This window comes from Hyposmocoma kahamanoa, unplaced genomic scaffold (assembly GCF_003589595.1).
Source record: "Hyposmocoma kahamanoa isolate Upper Pololo Valley unplaced genomic scaffold, ASM358959v1 185, whole genome shotgun sequence".
NCBI lineage: Eukaryota > Metazoa > Arthropoda > Insecta > Lepidoptera > Cosmopterigidae > Hyposmocoma > Hyposmocoma kahamanoa.
The window spans coordinates 400458-422087 of NW_020653715.1; the positions used below are offsets into that span (position 1 = coordinate 400458).

General features: G+C 35.2%; 1 protein-coding gene across 1 annotated transcript; it reads left to right on the plus strand.

Moving 5' to 3' along the window:
- The first annotated feature begins 1582 nt into the window (after positions 1-1582).
- LOC113226254 (carboxypeptidase B-like) lies at positions 1583-9240 on the plus strand. The gene is made up of 6 exons (XM_026458817.1): positions 1583-1758; positions 1833-1934; positions 2812-3027; positions 4258-4554; positions 4858-4989; positions 8965-9240. The coding sequence occupies exons 1-6, from the start codon at positions 1585-1587 to the stop codon at positions 9127-9129; spliced, it is 1086 nt and encodes a 361-aa protein (XP_026314602.1). The 5' UTR covers positions 1583-1584; the 3' UTR covers positions 9130-9240.
- The last annotated feature ends 12390 nt before the right edge of the window (positions 9241-21630 follow it).

Genomic DNA, 21630 nt, shown 5'->3' on the forward strand with positions numbered 1-21630 from the left:
AAGTAACTACTTTTGCCGTAGCTTCATCCGTCAGCTGCCTTATTGTACACAAGGCGTACGATGCCAAACAATCTACCAGCTAAAGATTTTATATGGGGTCCCCATTGAAGCTTAGAATCTATAGCAATGCCTAAAAACACTGTGTCGTCTACGAAATCTAACGTATTACTATCTAGTACTATATTACAATCTAACTTCCTAACATTTGGAAGGGTAAAATTAATAGATTTAGTTTTCTTTGCGTTGAGTACCAAATTATTAGCAGTAAACGAGGTGTGGATAAACTGAAGAGCATCATTTACATCGTTAAGTTTGTCGTCTTTTCCATCAACTTTAAATATTAAAGATGTGTCATCAGCAAACAATACAATTCTAGTCAAATCTTGAATCGTAAACGGCAGATCATTTATAAATACTAAAAACAAAAAAGGACCAAATATTGATCCTTGCGGTACTCCCATCTTAACTTGTGAACCCAACGACCTAGCCCCATTTACTTCTACTTTCTGAATCCTGTCCTCCGAATAGGAACGGATCATTTCCAAACTAACATTTCTAAATCCATAATGTTTAAATTTAATCAATAAGGTAGCATGATCCACGCAATCAAAGGCTTTTGATAGATCACAAAAAATGCTTACCGCATTTCGAGAGTCTTCCCAAGCATCGAAAAGATCTTGATTAAACTGACACCCGCATCAGTGGTACTACGCCCTTTGGTAAAGCTATATTGGTGATTATGGAATATATTGTTATTGCAAAAATGAGACAGCATTTGATCTAGCATAATCTTTTCAAACACCTTACTGAACACTGGAAGGACAGAAACAGGTCTGTAATTATTAGTATAATTTTTTTCGCTTGATTTCAACAGTGGTGTAACTTTACTACGTTTCATTAAGTCTGGAAATATACCTTGCTCGATACAAGAATTAAATAAATTAACCAGTAAAGGTGCCACGATTATGCTAACTACTCAAACTGACATACCAAATAGATCTTCCGTATTTTTATGATTAATTTTCAAAAGTTTTAAGTACAGTCGAAGGAACTATTTCTTGTAATTTAAATTCAATATTGCATGCACTCAAGTATATCTCTATAAAGACTTTAATATTTTCTGCAGATGAATCTAAAACCTGTGTTTTTTTAATTGGAACATCCGTGAAAAACTGTTTAAAAAGTTGTGCCACTTCACTATTTGATGTTAATAAACTCTTGTCTGTTTGCATACTCATGGTCATGTAACTTGTTTATTTTACTTATTTAACAATTAATAATATTCCAAACGGCTTTTATTTTATTTAAAGAGTTTAAAATATTTTCTTTAATATGTTTTGATTTGAAGTCGTTATTGTAAAGTATTTCTTCATACAGTTCAAATATCGTTTATGTTCAAATATCCGTGTTCCAAATTCCGTAGCTTACCTTTGATTGGTGATCGACTCAACCTTTAGAAGACTATGACTTATATTTAGTTATACGTACTGTAAGTGTAAGTTATTCTAAATAAATAATAAAAAAAACATTAGCATAGCAGCTATGAGTGCTTCAATGAGATGTGAGTGAGTCAATTGTCCGCGAATGCATGAGCAACCTAATCGAGTGCAAGACTTTAAGGATACTATGCTATTTCAACAATATAATTGCTTTATGTTTAGAGAATTGGAACAATTCGACGAGGAGCTGGCTAGGTATAGAGCAAGCAGACAAGGCAAAGCTGCCATACCGTATGACGATTTTCCTCGGCATGCTCAGGTGATATTTTACTAAATTCTTAGTCCTTTCAAGCTTCGTTTCGTTCTAATGATTTTGTTTCATTTCTGTACTAGGTTAACGAGTATATTGAATCGATTGCACAGAGGTATCCAGACATTGTCACTTTAGTCACCGCAGGAAACAGTTATGACGGACGACCGATTAAGTATTTGAAAGTACGTACGGATTTATTATTTCAAAGTTTAGGAAACGTTATAGTAACCATTTGAATAAATGAACGAATGAAATGCTCTTTATTGCTAAGTGGTATCTGTGTGTAAGGACTTATTGATATAAGCTAGGTTATGGTAATATTAGTAAAATAAATTCAGTTAAATCGCAATGTAAACGCTTTAATAATAATGGATATTCAAAATCTGCCATTTACGAGGATTAAAACTATAGTGAGCAAAAACTCTACACTAAAGGTTATTAGTTATTATATAGCTTCTTCGTAATTGCATGACAAAAATCCATGGTAGTGACCCGTTTAATTTTTGCGGGTTGTATTTTGACCTATCATATTTGAAATAAATATTGTAAATGATAAATGTATACAAATGTTGCTTTTTGTATATACCAAGTGACGGAACAAACAAGTCGTGCGCCTGGTGGTAAACGTGGCACGCCTATCCATAACAGTGCTATTCAGAGTTTTAAATCGCAAAGATCTTATGGACACTCCCACTGTGCCCGTCACCCTGGGACATTCAAGTCAAAGCAAAAGAACAACCCCTAGAGTTTCTTCTCAAGGGAATCTGCCTTACGAATGAGTAGTTTAATCAATGTAATTTGCTCACGCATAAAATAAAGATTATTTGAGTTTAAGTTTGAAACAATAACTGAGACCCTTAATGTTTGTACCGTAAGTCCACGTAGTTTTTGAAATATTCTGTTGAGTGTTGCGTTTCGTTCTGTGTAATTCTTATGACAAGGGTCATATTGTGAATGTAATATCTCTTTTTTTTCTAATATTCAAAACTTGGGTTACATCGACTTTTCTATAGCACATTACCTTATAAACAACTTAGCTATAACATTGTCATTCCGCAGATATCAACAACAAACTTTGAGGACCCTTCGAAACCAATCTACTTCATGGACGCAATGATCCACGCTCGTGAATGGGTCACCACTCCAGTCACCCTCTACGCCATTCACCGCCTAGTTGAGGATCTGCGAAACGAAGACCGCGATCTGTTAGAAAACATTGATTGGATCATATATCCGATGGTGAACCCTGATGGATATGAGTACAGCCATGACTCTGTAAGTACTATTGTGTTATTTGGCAACGAGGAGATACGGTTACTTAGTGGTGACCAGGAGCAAGGACATGTAATTTGTCCCCTAAATTAGACCGATCATCGAGTTATAAGATAATGATTGCATAAGATAGTAAGGACACGTTTTCTATTAAATCAGTCTTCGTTCACCAATTGATCATAATAATATTGATGATTTTTATAGAGACAGATTGCAAGCTTACGAAGGTACTAGAATAATTTATAAAATTTATTTATTTTTACAAAGAGTACAATTATTTTCAAAGAAACGAATAAGATTGAAGATAAAGTCGCAAAAATAATAAGCAATTTCATCCAAAGCCGACATTTTGATGATTTATGAACGAAACTTATTCTAACTTGACTCAACTTGTTCCGAACAAGTTATAATAAGTTGTTAAAGTGAGATTTAAGTTGGTGTTGTTTCCTTAATAACCAGGTATTTAGTTGGATCTAAAAAAAGTAAACGTTTAGCTACACGATAGTAGTTAAGTAAAATAGTTTTCATTAAAAACTAATTAAGTTATTAACACGTAGCATATACGTGTGTTGGTTTGTAACACTTACGAAGCCTCTTCACCTTTCGTTGTATTTTCCGTCGGTAGGTAAGGTCTGATATAAGGGTAGAAATAAAAGCAATACGCAATGTGGGAGACAAAGCACACACGATACGTGTGTAAGCGGCGATGACCATATGATTTTTGCATAACGGCAATTTAGGCAGAAACTATTTAGGGACTGGTGAGGGGTTTATTGATCTAAGGGTAGACGAGAGTGACGCAGTCGTGACTGCACATTATAAAAAGTCGTCGCCTGCGTGTGTCCGTCTATGCGTACATTTTTATTTGATATAAATTAGTATGTTTACAGAATTAATCTATAAAACAATTGTATTAAAATATTGATTCAATATAAAAAAGAAACATTTACATGATTTTAGAAGCTTGCTACATCTGTATTATATTTTAATGAAATCAAGAAGGCAAATTCAATTATTAATTGAATTCAAATTTTATTAACAAACGTTATGGTATCACAATACATTAAAATCATTATAAAGATTGCTACGATTCTAAGTTAAAAAAAATCAAAGGTGCGTATGCGTGTTACGTTTTAATTTTATTTCATTTGGTAATAAGATAGAAAAATGTCCGTTCGGTTAGACTACACCTTCTAATACAGATTTTGTGAAAATAATTTTAACATCCTCCAGGAGCGTCTTTGGCGTCGTACGCGCTCCACCAATCCAGTTGATCCCTCCACGTGCCTCGGCGTGGACGGCAACCGCAACTTCGATATCGCCTTCAACACCGTCGGCGTCTCCAGCAACCCATGCTCTACTACCTACCCTGGAGTCACCCCCTTCTCAGATGTTGAGACTGTGTACATCAGGGATATTTTACACGCAAATCTAGACCGGATTCAATTATATATGAATATTCACAGCCATGGCAATTGGATTCTTTATGGATATGGATTTAATGAAACTCTTCCACCGAATGCAGCGCAGGTGAATCGTAATAAACATGACATAATTTGTATTTACACATGACTTTCGACTAGGGAATTTATAAAATATAAGTAAGAAAATTAATTTTGAGAATTTTCTTCATCAGTTGTGCTAGGAACAAATTATATTATTTCTAAAAAAGTAAATAATAAGCTAGCTAGAGAATCACAACTATTAAAAAAGTTCCAGATTTGGTCCTAATGAAAACCGAACCCTGATCTTTTTCTTTTAAAAGTAACCTTTTAAATCCGACCTGATTTACCTGTTTCGCAGCTGCATTTATGTAAAACAAGTAAGTTACAGATCCATCACGTGGGAGCGACGATGGGCGCTACCATCGACGCTCTAAAACTGGATCTGGCGCCCTTCTACCGCGTTGGCAACAGCGCTTTCTTGCTATACGCCACATCGGGGTCTGCGCAGGATTACGCTCAGGTACATACTTCATATTCGCCAGATGATTTCAGATCGATCCCCAAATTTCTGTCACGAATTGACCATTCGAAAGTATTTCTCTTTTAGGCTCGTCATTAATTATTAAAACTTATTCGTATTGAGTATAACGACGTAGAGCTACAAATTTCGAGAATTTTAAATCACCTCTCTCGAGGATTTTTAGCGTATCTTAAAGCATATTTTGCTACATAAACCGATGCAGACTAAATATTCAAGTGAATAGAATGAAAATAACGAATTACAAATAGAAAATTAAACTTTTTTCGGATGTAAACCGCGTACACATGTTTTTTCAAACAAACCAACGTCCGTTTTGCGCGAAGAACTCACGGAGCCATTTTCACTCGCGCCCGTTTTTTTCATGATACTAAGTGGCAGGACGAACAAGTCGTGCGCGTGGTAGCAAGCCGTGTGGCCTGCCCATAACAGTTGCAGTGTTACTGAGAGCTTTAAATCATAAAGATCTGGGGGCACCGCCACTGCGCCCGTCACCCTGATACATAAGTTGGCAAGACCCATGTGCCTGTAATTTCACCAGCACCCTTACCCTTCTAAACCGAAACGCAGTAATGCTCACATTACTGCTTGGTGACAGAAATAGATAAAGTGGTAGTACTTCTCTCAACGAACTCTTTCACAAGGAGCACTACTTACTGCTTGCTGCTTACTGGTTGCGGGAACACGGCCTTCATGGACTGTAGATATGTGTATGTAAAATTTAGCAGCACATTTTGCGACGCACTTTACTCGCGGTAGCTGCAGCGTCCGCGGGATACTAGTAGAACCGTCCGGGATGCGGTCAGCCGCGTGCTTGGCTGATGGATGGCCGTGCACTCTGCAGTCCCGCGACGATCTCTATCGACTGTAAATAACCGCGCGACTTGCGATCATCTTCCGTCAAGTTTGCGGGATGTTCCGCAACCGCGGCGGCTACTTCACCGCAGAAACTTGCGGTGTCGTGAGTATTGAAATAAAACGGCTGCCCCGCAGCCGCGGCTGGCACGGGTGGAAACCGATCCGTGAATTTTTAGCTTTCAGGTTCCATGGTCACAACTGATTATTAAAAGTTATTAGTAATTATCATGGATAAATAATAAATAAATATATAAATATTAGATAACGTAACATACGTTACTCTGATCCCAAAGTAAGTAGCTAACGCACTTGTGTTATGGAAATCGGAAACAACGACGGTACCACAAATACCCATACCCGAGACAATATAGAACAGTTACATTTTTTCTGGCCGGGGATCGAACCCGAGACCTCAGAGATGGCGACACCATGAAAACCGGTGTGCAAACCTCTCGACTACAGAGGTCGTTCTACCGCCGTAGAACTGTCAGTAACATATAACTTTTAAACTTTTTTTCTTATTTCAACGAAAATGAGAACTCTACGTGTAGTTGTTGTCATCGCCGTATAAAGACAGTATTATAATACAATACAAATAGTATTTGCACACAAAAAGTAAATACAGGGAGATACTATTTAAGAAGTCTTATTCTATTAGACTCTACCAAATAATATTATATGTTTTACCATAAGTACAGTCGAGAATAAAACTACGGCAATGAAAAGTATAACTATAAACACAAGGTATAAAATACATAACATAGGGTATAATTTAAACGCCATCTTCATTTGTGACATGTTGTATGTTTCAACACTATATCTAATGAAATAATAATAAAGATATTAATAAATTAAAGCAATAAAATAAAAGCATAATGATAATAAAAGCAAGGACATCGCGTACTTACTGTCTTTATAAAGATTTAGATAAAGCTATCAAAACATTACAAAATTGCTTATTCGTACCTAGTAAAACTATACTCGTAAAAACCTAACCCGACACTTTTAACTCAATGCTACCGCCTACAGCTATTAAGTTTAGAGATTCTGTCATAACAGTAAAAGTTAGTCATCAAAATTTGGACAGATTAACTTCACTTCAGAGCAACGATTCGTCGAAAATTTAGACTAGTTCTCAGGAACTCGAGAATATTACGGCGATGCGAGAGTTTTGAATTGTCATTCAAATAACTTATGATGGGTTCCTACATGGAAGATCAAAAGCAATAAGAGATTTCCAGTTGGTAGACGTTATAAATCTAAATTCTGTTTTAAAATATGTGTATGTGAATAACGTTTACGTGTTATAATAACAAAATAAGCGCGCCTGATAAACCAAGTATTGTAACAGTGCAGTGTCGCACGACAAGCCGCCATACCAAAATATCCATTTCTGTATGAAGGTACACAACTACAGCAGCAGTGAAGAACTAGGCAAATAATAAAAACAGGCACAAGCCTCGACTATACTGCATCTGACTGCAGTATAACACGGATTCACATTTAACGTTTTTTGACTTGGTGGTTTTAGTTCTTTTTAGGTTTGTAGCGGATTTGAGCTATATTTTAATATTTCAACTTAATCCATTTGATAACGCACGCGCGATCTCAAAAATACAGTATGTATTTATTGCTCAACAATTATAAATATATTGACTATAATATTCAGCGCCTTCTATCATATCTTGGTAGCAGCGATAATTGCAAATTCAAGGTGTTAGTCGCATGTACTATACCTGTAAAGACGGCCCTGTGAAATTAACACCGGCGTTTGTAGAGATTTTGTTCAGTCTTTGTGATTGTTACGTTCTCACTGAATTACTTTCAGGCAGACAAGACGTTTTTCTAAGACGAAACATATTTTACTCTTCAAACGTAATATAAGGTATATATGTAGGTAATAGGGTAATAAAAGCCTAAAATTTATTTATTTATAAAAGGACATCCAACAGCATACATTTAGAACTTAAAAAATAATGTTACATGAGCAGTGCATAATGCCAATGAGAGGATATCACAAATGCTTAGAAATATTATGACGCGACATTGTGAGTTTCTCTACAATTATTTATAAAATAAAATTTAAAATTTGAAAAGAACAATTAAAAAATTCATAAAATATTACAGCACAAACCATTTCAAAGAAAAATAACAATATTAATTATATAATTAGTAGTAATAAAAATTAGCTTAAACCTGATGGTGGACAAATTACTCTTCTAATTTGTTACTTAAATGAATGCCTACTATGCGAAAAAATGTCACTATAAGACTTATTGTGCGTGGTTGTAAGGCGAGAAACGATCTCGTTCTGGCCATAGTTAGTACGACTAGGTGGAACGTAGAAAACCTTATGAATTGAGCTACGGGTTTGACGATAGGGCACAACAAGGCGAAACAGTGATACGAGGGAAGGGCAGTCAAGGCGAGCATTAACAACATCATGTAGAAAAGTCATATCAAGAAGTTGTCTTCTATCAGAAAGACTGTGTAGATTTAAATAATTGCAGGCTTCCTCGTATGTGGCAAACTTTTTCCTACTCTTAAAACTAAGAAATTTAATAAACATTTTTTGTATGCGCTCAATGTTCTTATTATACAAAGCATATCGGGGCGACCAGATGACACTGCCAAACTCCAAAATACTACGAACGAATGCATAATAAACCATTTTTAGAGTCTATAAAAACGCTCGCATACGCGTTTCACAAACCCCAGGTTACCGTAAGCTCTATTAACTACAGTAGCCATATGTTTGTCGTACGTCATTTTGCTATCTAAGGTTACACCGAGGTCCCGTACCTCATTAGATGTTTGCAAAATATAATTTCTGGACCTTATTTTTAGTTACAAATTAAAGCAATCATCATAGATTGTTACATAATTATTTCTAGCAATTCTGTTTTTGTGCCTATTCAAAAGTTCATACATAATGAATGGATGCACAAGATGTACGAATTTAGACGACGTAATGTTTTTTCAGTCAAGTTTATTCAATTGTATTCATTTCAAGAAACTATATTAAAGACGTGTGATTAGTTAGTTAGAATTTTTGCTGTATTCTACTTGGAACTATATTCTCTCTATCTTGATTTACAGTCGATTGGCGTGCCTTTCTCCTACACCCTGGAGCTGCCTGGCTACGGCTTCCTGTTCGAAGCCCCGCCACAGTTCATTGGGCAGATCAACGCCGAGACCTGGGAAGGAATTGCCGCCTCCGCGAGACTCGCCAGGCTCTATTACAGAGCTCGGATCAATAACTGATTCATATTCTCTAGTCTTACTCCCTGAAAAGTTGCCATTTTGATATTAGGCACTTGTGAAATTATACCCATTAATTTAATTAATGTAAATAAAGATTTTGTACACAAAACGTTCTAAAACTCTATTTGTATAACCCAATACAATACACTATCTTATCAGGATTGTAGTGGTCGTAACCTAGCGGTTGCTTCGTAATTGAGAGGTCGACGGTTCAAATCCCTGGCAATGGCAATATATACTACTGCTTAAGACTTTAATACGTATATTTGTGAATGTTTAGTAGCTTTTTGTGATGGAGAAACTGTCGGAAAAGACTTCTAACCCTTGGAAGACATGCAAGTCCCCAGCGGACATTGGTTCGCGTAGTGGATTATTTGCTAAACTCTGCGCTAAGAGAAGCTACCGCTACCATTCGATGTCAGTTATGCGCTATGGTAGTGTAATGTGCAATGAAACTAGCGCTTGTTGATTACGCTAATCCACTGTACGCCAAAGTGTCTGCCGGTCAATATCATTCCTAGCTATGGGGAAAAAGGACCGCAAATTTGAATGCTATATATAATTTTAATAATATATAGTACGCTATATATAATATTACTATTAAAGCTCGAAGTACCAAAGTGTACAACGACAGGTACAAAACTAAAACTCGTAGGACCAATATAAATAAATAAATAAACAAATAAATAAATAAATAAATAACGCACACACTCAACATAGCTCCGCACTAGGGAAACCCTGTGTCGCGGGTGCCACGGACACACACATAGACAACCACAAATTACATCCAAACTCATGAGAGAAATAAATGTAGGCCATACAAATATTTCTCCCGGCCCGGGAATCGAACCTGGGACCTCTGCGTGGCAGTCCGGCATGGTAACCGTTCGGCCACGGAGGCAGTTGAATATAATTATTTAATTGAATATAATATGAGCGTGCGGTTAGGTATTAATGTGGTGGTAGCGCTCTTGTCTGTCAATGTAGTGTGTGGTGTTATACGCAGCAAATACCAACCTCCTGCTGTACATGAAATTACGGTAAGGTCAAGATAAAAATAAACTACCCTATTAAACCTAGCGGTGAGACCTCCAGGGTCGTGCCTATGAATTTATCTAATAGTATAGCCCTACAACATAACGGTGTGTAGCCTAACCTAACCATAAATATACAGACGGAGAAATATATATGCAAGACATGAACGGGAAGTCTGTGACCAGGAGACCTAAGGTAACAAACGGAAGGTAGTAAGGAAGTACACGTCGTGCAATGTGTACTGGAATGGTATTCTAATTGCCGGTTAAGCAAACTCACAAGACTTATTCTACTGACGGCTAAGGAAGCCTTGGCCACAGTGAGAGGAGTAGCGGGTAGTACTAAGCAGGATGATGAGTTGGATGACTTAAAATCACATGGTAGTGGCCAACTGAGCATATTTACAATTCTTATTACTATTTATACAATTTTTATAATTAATAATTATAATAGATTTTTCTTGGTGTGCTATGTGTGTTGGTTGCCGAGGAAGCTCTTTCTGTTAAGTAGTTAATTATGTTACTATGTTGCACTTATTGCCTGATGATGAGGTCTTTTTTTGTGACAGTTTAAATGTATGTCACGATCTTGCGTTTTATTGTTAAATACATGATGTTCAAAGTTGAACAGCCCGCCCACCAGCGTGACGGTAAATAGTCAGCGATGATGATGATTAATACCCAGATTAACCAACAAATCTGTGATGCGAATAATCGCGCTAACGTGTACGCTAGTTAAAGGAACTTCTTAAGTATCACAATAGCCAGATTATTAGCGAAAAGGAAAAGCGATGACTCTAATTATTATAGTTATAATTAATGTTTTTTTGTTGGCACAATCATAATTATTTTCGAATCACCTAATGACATAATAACTAACCGCTCACACGATGCGCTCCTCCTACCGCAAAATGGCGGCTATTTGGTTTCGCAAATTAGAAAAGCATTCAGTTTAAATACTACTTTTTATAAATAAAAATTATTATTCTGCATTGCTAAATAAATACCCTCCGTACTACCAACAGAAACATCTCAAATAAAATGCAGTAATACACCGCAAATCCTGCAATTAAAAAGCACTTATGAAATTTTTGGTGTACTTGGATAAATATGATAATATTCCGTTTGAGTGGTTCTAACGTTTACCATGAAATACTCCTTAAAGTATAGTTTATAAACATTTATATTCAAGGTAAACTTTAAAAACGCTACTTACGGTATGTTTTCAATAAATAAACACCGAAATCACCAGCCCAAACAATAACACACACGATTGTCGTGACGTATATTTGAAGTTGTTTATTTTTTTTAAATGACAGACTCAGGCATTAAAAACTTTATGGTTTGCTAGAGTAGTTACGAAGTAGCAATTAATATTAGTTCTTTTACCTGTTATAACTTCGATATCCGATAAATCGGTATAAAATCATCACCGGCACCTCTAGGTGTGGTATGCGTCTACGGCTGCATGTATCGCGTGAACGGCTAATGTAAAGATGATGTCAAAAACATATGCCTATTTATATAAAAATAACATAAGAACATTTCACCAAGACTTGGCTGTGTGCTTTCAAACCTTTGTTTGCCTTTTCCTTTACGAAAAGAATGAAAAAAAAACAGTACCTAAAATCCGATGGGTTTCGTAATTGTCAGTGATTTCATTTCAAAGGAAGCTTTGTCAGCTCTTGATTTAAATGTGAAAAATTATATACTGACAGGTTTATAATATTATCGTTAAAAACGAAACGTGTTATTATTTTAAAAACTTTCGACTTGATCATCGCTTGATATCGACAAAATGACAAACATTACAAAAGAAATACAACATTACTCATCACACTACCACTGCTACATTGTTGCTTTTCATTAATTGTCACGTAGAGAACGACAAGAACCAACGTGGCGAGAAGAGGGAACATTGTATAAAATCTCATTTGGCTCTGGTTACGCGACTAAATTGAATCCTCTATTCGATTAAAATACGTATATTCTCAATGGTTACAGATAATAGCCACTTAATAAAAAGCAACGTTGCCGTTCTTTGCTGGATAATCATTTACCTGTATTCCATCTATATAGTGTCTGTACACATTGTGCCACTTCGAATACCATTGCTTATTTTATAGGTTGCTATTTGTTCAAAACTCATAGTAACTAAGTAATGTACACTAAGTATAACAATGCAGTGTATTTGTGCGGTGAAGTCTGGCCCGTATCAAAACAGGTTTTAAAATCGAATGTAATGTCGTGTTCGAAATACGAGTGCGGTTGAAGTTGGAACTAAATGACAATTGATATTAAATATCACCTCCCCTCTCTCCGCTTCCTTGCACCTTGCCCTTAACGACGCCATTTTGAAATGCGAGTTTGACGTTTGACGTTCTGTTTTGACAATTTGTCTTATTCATTTACAAGAACTAGTGAGTTAAACTTGTGCCAATTACTAATGTTTACGTTTTTTTGCTACATGTGTTTATTTTCATAGTGTTTGCACGTTGTAGTTTTTATAATGGTTTTCTCGGAGATGTTTCAATTTGTAGCGACGTTTGGGGTATCAGCTGTGAGTATTTTTATATTCTTTTACAATGCGTATGCGCAAGTATCGTGACGCTCGGCTACTGTTTAGATAGTGATATGACAATGAAGCTTGATATTGGAGAATTGGCTTCCTCTGACGTCTTAACGTTTAATTTCATTGAAAACTGTATTGAGATGTTATAGCGTAGATAATTAGTTTTCTCTTTATCATGCATACATACCATTACGCTTACCACCCACCGGGGTTTCTCCACTCGAGTTAGTCTTTTCATACACGTTTTAATTTTGGGACTTTTTAACTTGGCCTTTTCAAGGACATCCTCAATCTGATTGATATATCGTACATGAGACCAAATGCTGCCGTAACCAAAAGTAACGGAATTGAGAAAATATTCAAAAAATTTTTGAATGGAGCCAATAAATTTGTATTCTCGTTTATAAGTGTCTCGTGTGATCCGCTTATTTACAATAACATTCAGATAATACGACAGACAGACGATGTATTCATTCTGTGCACTGTTTAGGTTCTCGGGTTTCTCTCAGAGAAAACTTTAAGAGAACTGATGTCATGATGTCATTTATTTTGTATGCCCGTAAAAATACACATAATTTCATTAAGAAAGAAGGTACACATCATGTTAACCTTAGAAGTAAGTACTACGTGATACCACTATATCGTTTAATTAAGGTAAACGATTCTTCTACGAGGAACTGTATTTTTACAATAACATTCCGGAGCATTTACTAAGATTATCATTACCTAAGTTTAAGACCTACATTAGAAATATTTTTCACCTCACTAGCTCGTAAAGGCTTTCTTTCTCATTAGAAATCTGCGCGCAAAAGCGTTTTTTGCACGCTAGCGTGGAAAAGGTTTTTGAATTTTGAACTTGACGATGGACTGTGGTGCACCTAACTTATTCTTTCGATGAAAAAAAGCATAAAGACACGTTCAACTACGCGATTTGTCGTACATTACTAAATCTCTTCAAAAATCTTAGCATCCTTCGCTTGGTTTCAATACAAGCAATCGCGACAAACAACAACTTTGCAGCCTTGTATAACAAATAACTATTAATTGGAAAGTCATATTACAAAATTGAAGACTATGTGTTAGATAAAGATCTATGGAAAGACGACATGGCTCCAGAATCCACACAAATTTGATACAAAGTGTATTCCATAGCATTTAAGTTTATTTGAAAAGAGCAATCCCTAGAGTTTCTTGCTCGTTGTTCTCAGGGAAGTCAGCGTGGTGAACGACCAGTAAGCTTAAGAAATGACGTTCTGAAATGCAATTTTTTTACCTATGGAATAAACGATTCTTTGACATTGATTAATTTCGCACTTTTTTAAATTTTCAAATAGTGTTTTCTCAATTCCGTTATTTTTGAGTAACGACAGTATTTAGTGTCATGCGCGATATGTGCCGTAATAAATGACATTTCACCGTGAAACCAAGAATATACACGATACTTCAGCTAGTCAGTCTAGGCTCTGATGCCTAGATGTTACCGAAGTGCGCCACGAGGTCGCTCTTCACATGCACCTCTGCACCTCATGATGACCAATCATGCTCATCCATTGTAAAGCAACTGTACAAGTAAATTGTGTATAGGCAAAATTCTCTTTTGCCTTCTCATATAAATTTCTGATTTAACGAGCACATTTTATATGGAGTTCAAGATAAATTTCATGTTGCCGAATTCGAACTTTTTAATTGGTAAAGTTTGCTCAGTACTTCTTGTAAGTTATTCTTATTACGTTGGAATTAAATTGAAGAGCTGATCAAACTGATGTTGTATTTAGCCCGTGATACGCTTCACTTGTATCGATTGCGTCAACGCGCTTATCCACATATATATGTGCAAATTGACACGTTCAGTCTTCTGAGGCACGGCGTTCGTACAGACTAACGAAGTACCTAAAGATATGCTAAAGAATCTTCGCTTGAGAAGTGTCAGTTTCTACTTGTGCCACAAAGCAGCACAGCAAATTCAAGGGAATGAACGAAAATGGTACGTTTTTAAGAATAGTAATTTATGTTTGGATTAATAGTAATTTTTTAATGGTAGACAGTGTACATGACGTTAATGTGAGATGTAATAAATGAACTGATGAAAATAAATGTTTAAATAAACTAATGTCACAAATTATGGGTTTGTAATATATTATATAAATATTATTCACGTTACGCTGAAGTCAGCATAATTGTACTTCCTGTAAACTCATTTAATATAGTAATTCTCTTCATATAACGAACGTTTAATATAAACTTACATTCTTTAATTTATTTTTTTATAACGATCACTTACACTAACACTCATTTTTAATAACAATCATAACTTATAAACACACTTAACATAACGTCATTTTATGTAAGTTTCAATTCATCTAGAAATAGGATTAAATAAATAATAGCGGAAAACGATGTGTCTAATATTAATATTATATTAATTAATTTGGACTGAAAACATGTTCAGAAACGCAAACAAATTCGTTTCTAACCTAACCTAACCTAACCTACTGAACGCGACCGCAACCAAGATTTGACTTATGTAAAATATGTTTTTTTCAGACCACGAAAAAAACCAGTGTCTAACAATAGTATTTTTGTTGAAATGAAAATTCAGCATTATAAACTATATTAAGGAAAACCACTCTCTCTGCGCACCTCCACCTTTTAAACTACACTCCTGAGGGCCTACCATAACCTTTCCTAAAATCAATCTTATTTCAATGTAAGCTTAAAGTAAACTTATTATAATATTACTCATATTCGTACCATGACAAACCTGTCAACCAAGTAATATATTATAGCTAAAGTGATTGAAAGATAGAATGATTTCCCAATATTGTATATTCCTTACTAAAAATAGGAAAGAAATGACGCTGTATAAACTATATTATGCTATCTCTTTCTTTTTTGATGTTCCTGATCGTCTCAGCGTAGTATAATGTTTAAGTACTTAATGTTATTTATTACATTCAGAGAATTTTATCCGTTAAAAAAGGAAAGTATTTAATAATAAAATTTATATAAAATACGTTGTTTTCAATTATTTTTCCGCTTTTTCATGAAAAAATAAATAAAACAAGCTGAGTCTTGATAGTCACGTCCTAAATTTGGAATTATAGTCTAGTGTCAACTCTTAGTGTCGCCAAGGAGCATATAGATGTCGTTATTATAATTTTACGAAATATGCATCGCGTATTTTTATTTAACGAGAAATGATTTCCTGTGTACTATTAAATAATAAAAAAATAATAATTGAAGAGATTTATGTAAATAAATAAGTTCAACTTAACTTTTAATCATTACAAATCAATATTTAGACAATAATATTGTTTCAGCTGCGTCCGAATAACTATTTTAAGATTGCTAAATTTGACATAAGAACAATATTACTTTAATGTTAAAGTCGCGTCATAGTACGAACTGAGTGAATGAATAGTCACGAAGCTGCCAATAAAACATCATAGTTTTAACATTATAATAAGCTTACTTTAAGCGCGTCATGGTACGAAAAGTCAATGTATGATTAAAGTAATATTGTTTTAAGAGGTTGTGGTAGCCCCCCTGGTATCGAACAGACAAGTACCATAGCGAGTCGGGTTTGAACTTATTATTTATGAAAAGTGATATAATACCACGAAAAAAATATTTAAGTAGATAATATATGAAAGGATTGTTATAAAATATGAGCTTTATATTTAAAAACATTATAAAATGTGAAGTTATATCAAACACGAATTAGATGAAGTTAAATTATAGCAAGTGAAACTGGCCCCAATAAAAATTATATTAAATGAACGGTATTTCAATTTTTATTGAATTGATATTCAATTATTTTTATGTGAAATTGAAAATGAACGGTATTTGTTTTGAAATTAATTTATTTAATTTTCATATAAGTGAGGCGCACCCACAAAATATAATATGTTTCTGTATTTAATTACCATTTACGGGGTTTCAATCTGTAGTGAAACAAAAACAAAAATGTTTAGCTCTCTCTTTAAGGTTGTTTCTGTCTATGTTATTTCAAATGAATATTGTAAATAATTCATATGAAAAAAGGTCTACTCACAAAGAGCAACTCTTTACTCATTCTTCTCTGGAGAATATGCCTTACGAATTTGTAATACGAATAGGTTTAGTCAATGTGACAATTTCAAGTGCAGTTTGTTAACTATGAAAATAAAAAACGTATTTCTTTAGTATCGCTAATCTACACAGGCGGTCGCGGTGGTTACAACCTTCCCTACCGGTTGACGGTCCGTTTGCTGGTTAGAATACTGTAATAACATAGACCACACTATGATGCGGAGAATTTGAGAACAATCATGAATTACTCAAATCACTGCTCTGTGAATCACGCACACACTTAGAAATAGATGGTCGTGTCTTGTTTGTCCTTTCTGTTTGCTTATGTACATATACTAACTCGACTATTTAAGTGTAACTGTTACTAACTAATGATGGACGTTATGAATGAGAACCTGTTGTTATTATATTTGAAAACCAAAACGGAAAATGGTGTCTTTGTCCCTTTTAACATATTAGTTGTTTGTTGTCGGTGTAATTTTAAACAGATTGTGTGTAGGTTCGTTTTAAAGCCCCGACGTAAATATAAGGGAGTTATATGATTCATCGTGGGTCTCAACTTAAAGGTTTGTTTTATTTGAAAGCTGGTTTAATCGGGATGGTTCGTAGCTATGTATGATGAACATCTGTTTAGATGTTTTCCCAGTTAGTGTAAAAATCTCATCCATAAAATTAATATTTATTTTCCTTCCAGTTGTCAGATTGCTTTGTCATTTTATGCTATGGAAAATACGATGACTTTGTTTGATCTGTGACGATGACTTTACAATAATATGGAACCCTTGATCGGTAGCCTCTCATACTGCAACTAGGACGGTCCGCAGACTACCCAACTCCTCAACTATTCACATCACAGCTTCAAACTATAGACAAGAACATTCACAGAAACTATAAGTTTGAAACAAAACTCTATCAATAGTGACAGTGTTTTGTTTTAGTGTTGAATTTTGTCAAAGAGTATCTGTACCGTAGTACCGTGGACAGACGTGACAATCTATACTTATTGGGAATGAGGTAGGTAGGTAGATAACCGCTCACGCGATGCGCTCCTCCTGCCGCAAAATGGCGGCTATTTGGTTTCGCAAAATAGAAAAGGATTCAGTTTAAATACAAGTTTTTATAAATAAAAATTATTATTCTGCATTGCTAAATAAATACCCTCCGTACTACCAACAAAAACATCTGAAATAAAATGCAGTAATACACTGCAAATCCTGCATTTAAAAAACACTAATGAAATTTTTGGTTACTTGGATAAATATGATAATATTCTGTTACCATGAAATTACTCCTTAACGTATAGTTTATAAACATTTATATTCAGGGTAAACTTAAAAAACGCTACTTACGGTATGTTTTCAATAAATAAACACCGAAATCACCAGCCCAAACAATAACACACACGATTGTCGTGACGTATTTTTGAAGTTGTTTTAATTTTTTTAAATGACAGACCCAGGCATTAAAAACTTTATGGTTTGCAAGAGTAGTTACCGAAATAGCAATTAATATTAGTTCTTTTACCTGTTATAACTTCGATATCCGATAAATCGGTATAAAATCATCACCGGCACCTCTAGGTGTGGTATGCGTCTACGGCTGCATGTATCGCGTGAGCGGATAATATTGAGTGTTTGATGATGATATTTATACACAGTTGAGGAATGAGTCCCTGGCAAAGCCGCTATTATGTGCACAACATATATTTAATCTTGCTTTGACCCAGGGGTAGGTATTCCGCTTAGTATTTATAATTATTATGTTGTTGAAATTATTGATGTTAACTACTTTTCCTTGCGGAAAGGCAAAGATCTTTAGACCATTCAACCTAGTTTATTTAGTATTTTTTACACTTATATAAGGTACTTAACCATATTAACTGTTCTATTCATAATACCTCATCTCTGTTACATCTAGTACGCTAGTACATAGATATCGTTGGGGCTCTCGTACGCTGACCCGTATCGGGGGCTTTTTAAATTTTAATTTAACTTTTTATAACACACCTGTCATCACTGTAAAGTATAGATTTAAAATTTCCATAACGAATTCTAACGTGCCTAGGTTACTCGTGTTACACGCTCGGCATCCAGCCAGCTGAGTTGCTCATTCGCCTCACGTAAACGTAACTTACACACTGTAACTCTCTGCAGTAACCCGTGTCTTGTGTGTGCACGGCAATCTGTTTGCCTTATTCAAACCGTGTAGTGCTAATAGTTACTGATATTGCCCTCATATGAAACGCGCTCGCCGGAGGCTACCAGCAAGTTTCTCAATATAGTTGAACGGTTCCGGTTCAAGATAACGATAATTAAAACAAACAAGGAAGGGAAATGTTCTTACAAAACACCAGAGTGTTGACCTGTCAAAAGTAATAAGAATAAACCGTTGTATATGAAACGACTGATATGAGTGGAGGAAGCGAAAGGGTACGCCTTGAGTGAAGTTTCTGCTGTCCCAGAGGGACCCAGACGTGATTGTATGTATGTACGTAAAGTAAGCATTAATCTTAGTTTTTCAGAACATCGCGACAGAATAGTGTTCGACTAGATGCCACCATCTCAGGGATTTTTAAGTGATGGAAATTTTGTTAGTTTTAAATTCAATTATTCTTTTGTGAAATTACTACGCTAGTTTATTATAATAATTGATGCAAAGATGGAACACTTACAAAAAGATCCTTCGATCCAGCTGGATTCGAACTAGCAAACCGTGCTAGCCGCTGTGCCCACTATGCCACACAACGAAACTGAGTGAAGAAATAGATTTCTCACAGATGGCGCAACGGCATAACAAGTCGTTAAAAACCAAAACAAAAAATCTGCAACAAGCACATAAAAATATTCGTAAGGTCCTTCTCTCTCTTTTTCTATCCTTGTATTAAAATTATTATTTACATCTCATCAAAAGGAAAATAATCACCATTGAGAAATATCTCCTTCACTATAACGGTCTCGTTGGTGTACCATCTAGTTAAGGCCCCTTATTCCCTGGCGATAACCATGATAAGTTGAATTACCGTTATTCTGACTCCATTAGTTATAATTACAAAGTTTATTAAGCGACATCGTTTTTAAAATTTGAAGGATTACGAGAGCTGACGAAAATGAAAATTGTCAATTTCAATCATGTACAGAAATAATGACTCGAAATTAGCACTACCTATGTATCGAAATGAAAGTAATAAAACGGACTTTATGTGAATGCCCATAAAGCGGAAAACGATTAACCATGCAGTATCATACAAATATCTAGATTGACTCATCCGTAGAACAAAGGTCTATATGCAAGACTACTTGTTCTCAGGACATAGTACATTTCGTTCGTCCTTCTTCGCTGTGGATGTCAGATCGACCTTTGTTCGATTTTATATTTCCAAAACGAAATATTATATATAAGTTCTCAAAACACTTTTACACAGGCCTTAGTTTGAATGACGAAATTGTTGTCGTAACGTACTTATTCTCTTTACGCTATATAATCACATCGGACTTTGTTCTTTGGATGAGTCGAGATGTTCGTGTCTATGAGAGTGGAATCACCTTAAAATTCACCATCCATTTTTTTAAACTCCACAGCTCCTGTCGTTCCTGCTCTGCACCACTGTCCTCCTGCTGGTAGCCATCAAGCGCGGTTACATCCGTCTAGGTGCCCAGAAGAACGGCGAGGTACTGCTGCCGCCGCAGCCCACCGCACCCATCATCGCCGAAATGACACCGCTCAAGCACAAATAATAACTTACCACAATATGGTACCACAATTATAAGAATCAGGTGCAACACAAATATTTATACAGCAAATCCTGTAGGCTGAAACTACCAACTTCTTTTTTCATGAACATTCATACGGAAGTTTTAAAAGTTCTTCAGACCTTGAAATGGTGACGGGAAAAGGTGGACCGTAACGTAAATGTTTCAACCAGATTAATGATGTCTAAAAAGACCGTATTCAAAAATTGGAATAAATTAAAATATGTTTTACGTTTTATGTATAATATACAAACTTTTTATCATCGTGTTTTTTTGAAGACAATGAACATTTGTTTATATTTGAATTTATAAATTTATTAAAGTTTTGTTAAAAGCGTTATTTTCAAAAAAGTTGTACTTTTTGGTCGAATGTAGTCATTGTCAAGTAAAATTTACAAAACCTGTACTTCATTATGCATATTCATTTTTATGTTAACGCTTTTTTTTAAGGTTTTTGCTAATATGGTTTTATTTGTTATACTGTTAGTTACGTTTATTTCAAGTGTTGTGTATTATGTTATTCTTTACCTTTTTCCTTTATCTTTTGTAGTGTTGATCGTAGGCATAAAATATGCATTTTATAGTATAGCGAAACAAAATCGAGTATGTATACATTTGAATTCTTATAATGGGGCGGCGTACTGACAACTTCCCGCTAGGTGGCGTATGGTCGTTCAACGTCCTATTGGATTGTCAAATTCATACGTTTTATTTAAAAACAAGACTATTGTATATCTCTAGAGCACACTGTATCTCTGCCGAAATGAAAAGAAGGCAGCTATAGCTATAGGTTAAATGCATTCATTACACAGAAAAAGTTGAATACAAAACCCATCTTATGATAAGATGCGCTGTTTTTCCAGTTAAGGAAGAATTTCTTTTCTTCAATTCTGTTTTTAAATTGGCCAGTCATCACAGAATGCATTTTTATAAGCTTTTCATCGGCAAACTATAGCACCTCGAAGTATATCAACAATGATAAGTATCAGCGATGGTGGCGCCACCTGAGATTAGCTTCACCTGTGGCTCCTAACAATCATCACCGTGTTGTGCTCTCGAATGTTCTTAAATCAAT